The sequence below is a fragment of the Musa acuminata genome, chromosome BXJ3-1, assembly GCF_036884655.1.
Source record: "Musa acuminata AAA Group cultivar baxijiao chromosome BXJ3-1, Cavendish_Baxijiao_AAA, whole genome shotgun sequence".
NCBI classification, from domain to species: domain Eukaryota; kingdom Viridiplantae; phylum Streptophyta; class Magnoliopsida; order Zingiberales; family Musaceae; genus Musa; species Musa acuminata.
Genome location: NC_088349.1, coordinates 7,853,891 through 7,865,699, shown reverse-complemented (window position 1 = coordinate 7,865,699; position 11,809 = coordinate 7,853,891). Strand labels below are relative to the sequence as shown.

The 11,809-nt window shown below is 37.5% G+C and overlaps 1 protein-coding gene and 1 pseudogene across 2 annotated transcripts; one reads left to right on the top strand and one right to left on the bottom strand.

Moving 5' to 3' along the window:
* Positions 1–72: 72 nt before the first annotated feature.
* LOC135629598 (uncharacterized) lies at positions 73–3,937 on the bottom strand. 2 transcript variants are annotated; one of them, XM_065137185.1, is made up of 7 exons: positions 3,598–3,937; positions 2,287–2,989; positions 1,252–1,921; positions 1,054–1,154; positions 894–974; positions 677–804; positions 73–472 (listed from the first exon to the last, which is right to left on the bottom strand). In XM_065137185.1, exons 2-7 carry the CDS (start codon positions 2,944–2,946, stop codon positions 328–330), a joined length of 1,785 nt encoding a protein of 594 aa, XP_064993257.1. In that variant the 5' UTR covers positions 2,947–2,989; positions 3,598–3,937; the 3' UTR covers positions 73–327. The 2 variants fall into 2 exon arrangements, with proteins under 2 accessions (XP_064993257.1, XP_064993256.1); XM_065137184.1 differs by having other exon boundaries at positions 1,252–1,915; positions 3,598–3,936.
* Positions 3,938–6,076: 2,139 nt separating this feature from the next.
* Positions 6,077–11,724, top strand: LOC135628895 (probable pre-mRNA-splicing factor ATP-dependent RNA helicase DEAH2; annotated as a pseudogene).
* The last annotated feature ends 85 nt before the right edge of the window (positions 11,725–11,809 follow it).

Sequence of the window (11,809 nt, the reverse complement as noted above, 5' to 3'; positions counted from 1 at the left end):
CAGTCTACTCAATATCTTAATAAGCCAAATGAAAATCACCGACAACGCAGCAAAATTGCGAACCAAAAGATATAAGCAAACAGGAATAGCCACACTCTAAGAATTACCACGTAGATTACTGAAAAGAATGATCTTAATAACTTGCACGGGCAAAAAAATTGGATTTGTGTGTATTTTCAACTTATCCGCTCGCCAGTGCAGAAACAAGACTATTTAGCATAACAAATTGATTTGCTGGCCAAAACTGTCCTCTTCACCATATCAGGTAGATACATCTTGAGAATAACCTTGCTCCTGTAGAATCACATATATTCAAGTATAGAAATATTAACAAGTTATCGTTGACTCAGCACTTCCTTTGACTTCTCTATAGCACTGTAGACTACACAAGGGAAGCTTAGTCTTGGAATCCCGATACTTGTATGCATTTGAACATGACGGGGCAGCACATTTCTCTCGTGGAGGAGGGTAACTGGATCCAGAGCAATCATCAGTAAGAAACAGGCAGGCAAAAGGTTGTTGCATCAACAGAATGCAAGAGTCCACATAATAAAAGCAACAGAGTGAAAAAAAGAATATCCCACGAGTATATGATACAGTAAAAATATTACCAATTCAGATGGCTCATGCTGTAAATTCATTTCCTCCTAGTTTAAGTTAGAAATTTCCATCTTACCTGCAAGGCCTGGAGTTGAATATACTTGGAAGGCCTACATCATCAGCAAATGTTACGACTGTGCCACCAGGTCCAATGACACATCTAATGGTGCTTGGACCTAATGCTTGTGACTTAGCAAACCTTGCCTGTGTAAACCAATATAATCCAGAGATTGAAAATAAAAATAAGTCAACTAGAATAAATTCAGAGCATAACTGAGGTTTGGGATATAAACCTTTTCTTCAAGTTCTTTCTGCTTCTTTTCTTCCTTTTTCTTGTCAGAATCTTGGCCTAATATTTTCCTTATAGCCTCAGCCTGTGAAGTTCAAATTTAATCAGGCAATTCATTGACAGGAGTAATGCCAACTTAGATCCAGAAAGAAATAAAGATAGACCTCAGATTCTCTGGCTTGCTTCTCTACTTGCATTTTCCGTCTTTGAGCAGCTTCTGCTTTTTTTGCTTGTATCTCCACTTCAGATAGCTTCTCCTTTTGTTCTGCAGTCATAATGCAACGTCAAAAGAAAGAACTTGAAAAAAAAAATCCTCTTGCAGGAAGTTCTGTCACAATATTGACAATGATATCAGGCTTTACTTCTAGAAGGTGCAGGTGGCAACCCATTTGGGAACTCGACAAAACTTTCACCATTGCCAGCTTTTCCTGATTGAAGTGCCCGCTGTCGTGTAGTAAGAGGTTCGGTTCTAACGTCAGCTGGTGACCCACTAGTTTCCTTCTGTTTCCTTCTCTTGATCTCTGTCTCACCATCGGAACCAGGTTCTTCCTCTTCGACATAGTCTGTATCATCAGATTCCCTTCCTGGCCTCAACTTCCTTCTATTATCTTTACTTGATCGAGAAGATGTATAGTCCTCATCCACCTCAAAAGCAGTATTTCTATTTCTAGGAATCTTGAGTAATTTCTTTTTCTGAATGATATTCTCGCTGCTACCATCATTTCCTGCTGAATCATCTGCAGAAACCTTAGAAGATTTAAGTTTCTCAAGGTAACGAATCTCTTCATCCTCCTCATCATCATCAAACATACGCCTCTTTGGGACCCTCTTACTCTTACGAGTAGGCGCAGAAGAGGGTAGCATATGCAGTTTGTCTGTTTGCTTTCCAACTAAGCTTGCTTCAGCAACTGTTGCCGTAGAAGCCTCCTCCATCCCATGAATAAAGCTCGATCCACTCAATTGCTTCCCCTGATCTCCTTGTGAGCCATTCCCCCTTTCGGGCAGGGAGTGACCATCAGAGTAATCCTGCAACTAAGGAGAAAAGTAAATACGATGTTCCCTTATAGATACAGTTCTTCGAATGAGTACGAGCATGATGGCAGTATAGCAAAGAGAGAGCTTAACATGAAATATTAAGACATCTTAGGAATGTACAGCGCTGCAGATTTTACTAATTTACTTGATGGTAATCTCTAAAATGTTTGGATCAACTTTGTCAATCATGGTACCGTTCCGTAGTAGGAAAATTTATGAACTTAATGATCAATAATTCCGGTAAAGAGCTGCAGAAAGAAGATGCTAAGCAGATAAATCCAAGTTATAGCTAAGTTTTTATTTTCAGCTTAATTATTCATTAAACAATATACTGAAATTGGGAATCCTTAGCAGCATATTACCCGGGCAATGAGCTTTAGACGATGCCGAGAGGAATCCAAGGAACGTGGAGGTTTTGCAGAAGATCCATCATCACCTGTCTCCAGTATTGTGCGTGTGACTCCACCAACCTTGAGTTTCACCTTCCTAGGCTTGTTTTCAGCAATAGCATTAGAGATCCCTTCTGACTGATCCACATTATAACTCCCATCACTCTTTCGAACGTTTGCATCTGGGGATATTGAGTGTTTCTCATTGTCTTCTTTGACCCTGTCCGTATTTTTCCACTTAGCTGGGGCAAGAACACCTTCACTGCAACGTTTCATGTCAGACCTATGTCCGCCTCGCGAACTGCTAACTCCATGATATCCCCCATCAACTTCTCCAAATACCTTATCGACTTTCTTGGTTTTCTTCGAAGAAGCTATATTAATAGATGAACTCTTTGGAGGAGGGTTGTTAAGATAAAATTCTTTCCTTCGGACGCTGGATTCACTACCTCCATCATCATCAGGAGAGAACTTCCTTGAATTATTCAAGGATGGAGTAGAAGATAGGGGTGAGATGTCACAAGATTCTGAAACCAGCTGTGCCTCGGGCCGAGGTCGTCTCAGGGTGGCACTCCTCGGCTTCTTCATCACTGCGTTTGTACCACTGAATCCCAGTCCCCCCAATCCCTCCATCAGATTCAACAGATCAAACTACTCAACCCGTTCGCCTTCCTACCTGATAATTATATTCCCAAATAAATGAATAACAATTGAACAAAAGAAAAAAAAAATAAAAAGGAAGAATTTTGGCAATAAAAGAAAGCAAAGAATCAGTATATAGATATTAAAAAAAGTTGAATGATAAGTGGATGCTACAAGAATAATCAACATGAAAGATAGCATGAAACGACCAAGAATTTGACCACAAGAATGAAAGAAATCAACCCTGACAAACAGCAGTGCAGCAAAGATTAGAACTCAACAGCATTACGCAAACAAATCATACGCATCTACAGGAAAAGATCAAACCCAAAACGAAACATAGCGAGCGACGACTTCCAAGATCAGCATTAAATCCAAAAAAAACCATCAAAACAACCACCGGCGATGCGAGAATCAAGATGCATCGATCGTCAATCGAGCAAATAAAAATTCAAGACAAAGAACACGGCGGAAAAAAGACCAACCTGGAATCAAGAAAAACAACCACAAGGGAAAGCAAGAACCCAAGAAAAATCGAATCAAGAATCCGCCAACAAAACCAATCTTGATCTAAACATCAAACGACAAGGGATTCCAGACACCGAGACGAAGCAAATTGATTCAGGAACGAGATAATCTCACCCAGAAGCGGAACGGAAACCCCAGACGAACATCGAAGGACGATAGAGATATAATATTGGGATCTTTAGGGCCGCCGAAGTAGCTCAAGATGGAGAACTAGGGACACGTGGGGGAGAATCCGAGGCTAGGGCTAGGGTTGAGGCGAGTAACAGAGGGAAAGAGGGGAGATGACCGGTGGGTCGCCTATCCTCGTCGCCCCTTTTGATGAAGCGGCCGCCTTAGGTGCCAATGTCACGATGGTGACGACGACGGTGACGATGGATTGGTTCCTACGATACATCTATAATACGGTGTGATGTACTTCCACGGAGACCTTTGTTACCGATCTCCCTCCGCCTCGTTCCCCTGCCTGTGAAATATGTGCACAGGATCGTATCAGAGTGAAGACTTTTTCTTTTAATTAAATATATAATTTTTCGAATGATTTTTTTTATATAACACCCTCTATTTCTAAAAACCCTAAAAAAAATATCTTTTAAAATAATAAAAATAAAAATTTTGATAATTTTTTTAAATTTTTAATATTCTCGCTCTACAAATAGATATAAATGTCATCATCAACTTTTTCTTTTTTTTTTCTCCTAATCGATGGGAGATAACATTAACTCGAAATAAGATATTGTGCGAATAAATGGATAATTAATGATTGATAGATTATAAATAGTAAATTTATATTTTATTATGATGATTTTTATTTGTAACCCCCCTTTTTACTATCTATAATCTCATTTTAAGAATTTTTAATATTTATAAATTATATACCTAAATACCCTCTTCTTCCCCTTTTTCACCCTTCTCCTCTTATTCTTGGCTTAGAAAAGGCCTACCTTAGTTGAGGGAAATGTGATTGAAAAGATTGGGAGGTTTCTAAGTTAAGAACATTATGATACTATTAAAAAAAATACTAACATGCTAATTAACTTAAATTCCCATCAACTTTGATAATAAATATTGTTATATTTTGAAATATAATATTAATGATGATAAGTCCTCACTTCTTTTTGCTTAACATATTGAATTGATGCTTATAAAATATAGCATAGTATTTTTTTATTTTAATTTATTGAAAAATGATAATAGAAAAATAGACTTAAAAATGTTCTTGTATAGATTTATAGTGTTCTTATAGCTGAATCGTAACTGAACTTTAATTAATTGAAATCCCAATAATTAATTTATACGATAATCTGAATGTTTTATATGAAAATTATGATGGTTTTGACATATTTCAAAATAAAAGCATGAAAAATTCTAATATTTATTTTATCTTAAATTTAAATATAATATTTGTAATCGCTATTGTTGTGAATTAACGATAATAATAATAAAAAAAGAGAATATGTCACTATAATATTTTTTGAATGAAATTATAGTGTTGTGAAATTATCATTGTTTTTATACAAATATAGGAGTAATTAAATCCACATTGATATCTACTCATCCTTTGTTATTAGTCTCACTCCACCTCGTTCGCCTTCTCTTGAAATATTTAGGTATCCTATAATTTTTTGTAAAATATATATTTAATATATTTTTAATGAATATATTAAAATATTTTTAATATAAAAATATATGATGCTAATACATGGACTTAAAAAATAATAAGTGAATGTATATAATTGAATACACCATATGTTAGTTAATTTTTTTATGTATGATTAAATTGGGATATTACAATATTTACTTAATAACTAACATAATATAGAATTAAACCCTGATAAAAACCTACTACTAACAATGGTGGATCCATTTTACTTTATAAATTCATTTATCTTATTTCGATTGAATTGGAGCATTATTACAAATTTGATGAATGTATGGAAGACAAGTGACCGATTAAATTTAACGGTGAATCCTTGATTTTCCCTATAGTTATAAAAATATTCTTTTAGATTTTATTTTTCTGAAAACACCTTTCTCATCTCACATTGGATGATTAGAATTTTACACCCAAAAATAAAATATATAAGAACATTCACTATTCAAGTAATCAAAATGCTTGTATACAGTAGATATAGGTTGACACCAATTTCTTTTTTTATTATGAACCTATTATTTCACATCAGGTTCCTATATATATGCTATTTATTATGTTTGCATCAGCCTAACACGATAATTATATATATATATATATATATATATATAATTTGAAAAAGAAAATTCATGAATTTACTATATATAAAGCCACGTTGCACAAACGTGCAGAAGTCGCCACTTAAATTTCGTACGGATCAGTTCCTCCTGTTCACACTTGGGCTCCACTGTTCACCCTCTAATAACGACAGAGGTAGCCCAGCGGGTAAGCGGTGGAAGGATGGAAACAGAGTATCGCTTCCATATGCATAGCGCACGGAGGTCTTATCGTGAATCGGGGCAAAGACAAGGATATTTTAGTACATTCGAGCTTCTAATGGGCCCCGCCTCTACTATATAAAACGGCTTAACCAATCGGGTCCTGCTCGACCTTTTCCCTCCCAAACATTAGGGTTTCGATCCGAAAACCTGAACTCATTGATTGCTCGTCTCTCGATCTCGAGGGCGAATTCGTAGCGGGGTCGATCATCTGTTGATCTTATTCGGCGGAATAGGAATTGGGAATGTTGAAGGTGAGCCTCTTCGACGTGGTGGACGAGTCATCCGGCGCGGCGAAGTTGGCCAAGACGAACGGATCCTTCTCTGCCAAGTCGGCGTCGTTCCCGCCGGGGATCAACCGTTGGAACGGCCGGCCCTAGTCAAGGAGGTACCACGAGATACTGGAGAAGAGGCAGACCCTTCCGGTTTGGCACCAGAAAGACGAGTTTCTGAAGGTGTTGAAGGCCAGCCAGTGGTAAAACAACCCGGGTTTGTTGCCCACGAACTCCTGGGTAAACATACTACTTCGGTCTTCTTAAGTAGACGTCATGTTTGTGTTAAGTACGTGCTTCCAAGTGCTGTACTGTGACAATCTGCTCTATCTTCATGAAGCTTTTGAACCGGCCGTGAAATGGTTGACAAAGAAGATATTTCTTATTCTTTTGGTTTAAATTACATGTCAATGAAAAAGTATCCTGACAAATAATAGGAAGTAATGTTTATTTTTCATCATGTAGTATCATTACAATCATTGAAGAGTAGAGTAGCACCTTGAGGTCACATTAATGAGTAACAAAGTACAACGACTATTGCATGATAGTGGGACGGTGATTGAATAAATGGGACAACTATGTTTCGTCTTTTCCAGCTTCTTTGTAAGCCACCATAATCAGATATCAAGTGTCAATATAGGGAAATATATTGAATTGTGAAATAACATCTTTTGGTTAGGAAATTCCCAAAATCCTTGTCAATCTTGGCTGTCAAAAAGCAAGATGCTATTGAGATCCAACAATGTTCCAGCCTCCTAAATAAAATTTCATGCTAATTATGCTTTATAACCTTCTCTTATGTACAGTAGTCCCTTATTCACGAGGACAAGTTTATCAGGTTCGACCAGAATCTTGTCACATGTATTGGTTAAGATGCTATATATCCTGGCATTGTATCCTATTAATTTTTGGCCCTAAATTTGGAATTGGTAGTTGACACTTGAAAGCTTGCATAGTTTTATCAAAGCAAATATAGATATGGATCCTTATAAATACACATCTGAATGCTTATTTCGTGTGACCCAATATGTCTACATGCATAATATAGTTCCTTGACTAAGAACAGATGTGTGAATAAATGACACATGTTAAAAGCAGAATATATCATACAAATAACCTTCTTCTTTTTGTTCATCAGGCACTGTTATGATTTTTATGTAATCTGGATATATTGAGAATGAATAGATTACAACCACATCGGAGATCTGTGTCCTGGAAGTTTCAGGCAACACCAATGCTTATAAATACTGATGTATGACAGAGATGTATCAGCAGCCGCTTCAGAGTTCATTCTGCTTTAGACAAGGACATTAGGTTGTTCAGCACTGTGTTGCGGCCACTGTTTTTAGGTGTCTGTGATCAAGCTGTTCATCTTGTGGCCTATCGGTTTATATTTTCTACTTTTTTTTTTCCTTTTTTTTGTTGAAAATCTTGTGGTTATTCTTGTTCAGATAGTTATGCTTCAATTTTAAATACAGATTCACTCATCAGGTGATTCCCATAAGAGATTGCTTTTGGTTGCCACTTTCTATTGTTTCCTTGTTTCTTCAGATTTGTTCATATTACTCATGTTACTTCTTTTTTATATTTTGATTCAGATGGAATGATTGTTCCTTTTAAGTCTATTTTATTTTTCCAACATATCTGAACGAGAGAAGTGACATGTCATTGAACAGATTCCCCAGTTTGTTTTGGAATACGATGACTTGGGCAAACACCCAATGGTTGCTTGCACTCAACCTCGAAGAGTTGCTGCAAAGTCTGTTTCCCGTCGAGTTGCTGAGGAGATGGATGTAACAATAGGAGAAGAAGTTGGTTATAGCATCCGATTTGAAGATTGCAGTAGTCATAAAACTGTATTGAAGTAAGCCCTTGAATGCTTCTGGTCACACTGAAAATACTAAACTACAATGCTGGCTTAGCCTTGGTAACTTTTGATTGTTTATTTGTCTCTGGGTTGTGGATAAGTGATCCTGTTCAGTGATTAAGGTTTATGCCAAACCAAGGCAGTCATAGACTGGATTTGTAGATTGTCATACAAGTGTCATTTCTTGGTGTATTGACACATCCATGGTCATGTTGCGCACATGCTGATGGTGTATATTTGTGAACTGCTATACACCAGGCTAATATTTATTTGCACTGCAGAGTTGTCATAGGTAAACACCTCTGTATCATGCTTTCGATGCTCCTGGCTTCCATGCATTGGTTATTTAAATTATGGACTCATTTTTTCTGCTTTCACTTTTTGATGTCAGGTACTTAACTGATGGCATGCTTTTAAGAGAAGCAATGGCTGATCCACTTTTGGAGAGATATGAGGCTCATGATCGAACCTTAGCAACAGATGTCTTGTTTGGGCTGCTGAAAGAAGTATTGAGAAATAGACCTGGTTTAAAGTTAGTGGTATTGAGTGCAACACTTGAAGCTGAAAAGTTCCGGGATTACTTCAGTGGAGCACCTTTGATGAGGGTACCTGGTAGCTTGCATGAAGCGGAAATTTTCTACACACAAGAACGTGAAAGAGATTACTTGGAAGCTGCTATCCGGACTGTTGTACAAATATACATGTGTGAACCTGCTGGTGACATACTTGTTTTCCTTACCAGAGAGGAAGAGATAGAAGATGCATGCAAGAAAATAACAAAGGAGATCAATAACTTGGGTGATCAAGTTGGCCCTTTAAAGTGGTGCCTTTATATTCCACCTTGTCCCCGCTGTTGCAGCAGAAGATATTCGAACCTGCTCCAGCTCCGCTGGAGGAAGGTGGCCCACCTGGTTGAAAGATTGTTGTGTCAACAAACATTGCAGAAACATCATTGACCATTGATGGTATTGTTTATGTTATTGATCCAGGGTTCTCAAAACAAAAGGTGTATAACCCACGAATACATGTGGAATCTTTGCTCATCTCTCCAATATCAAAGGGAAGTGCACATCAAAGGGCAGGACGTGCTGGTAGAACAAAATCAGGAAAATGCTTTGGACTCCACAGAAAAAAGTTTTAAAAATGATCTACAAGATCAAACATATCCAGAAATTCTTCTGTCTAATTTAGCAAATATGGTTCTTAATTTGAAGAAACTTGGAATTGATGATCTTGTCCATTTTGACTTTATGGATCCTCCTGCTCCTGAAACATTGATGTGGGTACTTGAGGTATTGAATTACCTAGGTGCTCTTGACGTTGATGGCAACTTGACTAAGCTAGGTGAAATTATGAGTGAGTTTCCCTTGGATCCTCAGATGGCAAAGATATTGGTTGTCAGTCCAGAGTTCAACTGCTTCAATGAGATTCTCTCAATATCTGCAATGCTGCCAGGAAAGCAAGTAAATTTGCTATTCTTTGATAAGACGTTGAAGTTTTAAATATATGTTTGTCATGTACAATTATGATTTTTATGCTGTCCATTTGTACTTACTGGTTTGCATTTGTACCGTTAGCATCTTGACTTGAAGCAGAATGAACATTTTAATTTGTGCCATAGTAGTCATGCTGAATGTTTAAATTTGTGTCATGGTAGTCATGTAGAAGAATTGAGGTTAATCATGTGTGTGGTATTGCTTAGCTGTGCATTTTTTTATCATAACTTTGTTGGTTTTTGAGCACCAATGCTCATCAGATGTTATTTACATTTTGGAGATTATCATTATTGCATGCTTTTACTCTACTGTTTGTCTATGGTCAAGCATTCAGTAGATGTAGGCCACACCTTTGATGCGTATTCGATTGGGTTTCACTGGCTGCTATGTTGATCAGGCTTTAGAATCTAATGATTCAATCTGGCATGATCTTACTAATCAGTCTTTAGGGCTATTGTAGATAGTTTCAGTTTCACAGGTAGTTTCTTATGAAGCAGTTTCGTCTCGACTCCGTACATATGCTGACCTTCCATGGGCTTCATCTATGATAAGAAATTCTATTTCTAATGCCCGATTGCTTTCTCCGGCCTAGGGAGGCTCAGAAAGCTGCTGATGAAGCTAAGGCTCAGTTTGGCCACATTGATGGAGATCACCCAATGCTGTGAAATGTATATCACGCGTACAAGCAGAACAGTAAGTACATGATATACCACTTCATTTTTCACTTTCCGCACTTTTTATTTTAGTTATTTTGTTTGAATTTGACTTGGGCATGACAGGGGAAGACCCGTCATGGTGTTATGAGAATTTTATTGACCAAAGGACTTTAAAGGCTGCTGATAATGTGAGGCAACAGCTTGTGCGTATTATGGCTAGATTCAACCTCAAGCTATGAAGTACAGATTTCAACAGCCGTGATTATTACATTAACATCAGGAAGGCGATGGTTGCAGGGCACTTCATGCAGGTAGCTAATTTTGAGAAAAGTGGAAACTACCTGACAGTGAAGGACAATCAGATAATTACGCTGCTTTTCCAACTAATTATCAAATGTTCATCATGAAATTTTCATGAACTATAGTTTGATATTGCAATGAGTAGGTTGTTCGTCTCCATCCATCAACCTCCCTGGATCATAAGCTATAATGGGTCATTTACAATGAGTAGGTCTTGACCAGCAGGAACTTTATTCCTACCTAGTTACAGATATTCGGGGAGAGTGGTAAGTTTACATACATTTCTTTAGCTAGTGATCTTAAGTTCACAATGCAAGTGTGAGCCTGTCATTGATATTTATCCAGTTATGGCATTTGTGCATTTATATTTCTTCCTGTTTTAATAGGATTAAATAGAGTAGCGTGCATTTGACCTGTTTGTAAATTCACCAGTGTCAAAAGCTCATGGCTTGCTTAGTCAGTTACGCAATGATCCCTTTGGTTAATTCTCTCTTGTCCAAGAAAATATTGCTTGAGCGTGGACGTATCTTTGTATAAGGATCCAAGGCTTTAATATGTTGTCAAAATCACATTGTATATTTGCTTGTGTGTAAAATTATACCTCAATTCAACTATTTAATTTAGCAATATTACGGCATCGATATCCTATATTCCTAGTATGTTATGACATCCAGTTATGGCACCATAATTTGAGGGTAAATTTTGAAATATTCTGAATGGAATGCTTGTATTTGCAGGTTGATCGATATGGTTCAACGCTACTATGATTTGAGCAAACTTTCTCTCTGTGCGAGGCGAAACGAGTACCGGAAAGGTTGTATAATAAACTTGGGAAAGAGAAGGGGGAGAATAAAAGACTAGAAACGAGCCTTTGTGTAGCTTTTACTTGCTTCTGTATTGGTGTGCCATCAGGGACTAGATCGCAAAAAAGTTGATACTCTTATCCCAAAGGGGATCGCTGGGGCATTCGTTCAGAAAGAGTGCATGCGCATGCCAGGAACCAAACGATCTCACTTTCACCATCTGATGGCATCTATTTCTCTTCCAAGATGCAGAGTGCATGTGCATGCCATGAACGAAACGATCTCAACTTTCGCTATCTGACGCTAGAGATTGCTTTCGAGATACTTGTAGGTTTTATGTTTCTTCTCCGAGGATTCGAGGTACCGGTGCCCATGTTCTTGTTTGGTTGGGTTATTACAGGTAAATGTAGAAACCGTAAGCACTGTCTGGTCGAAAGCAACTACAGACAATGCACAGAAAAATAAA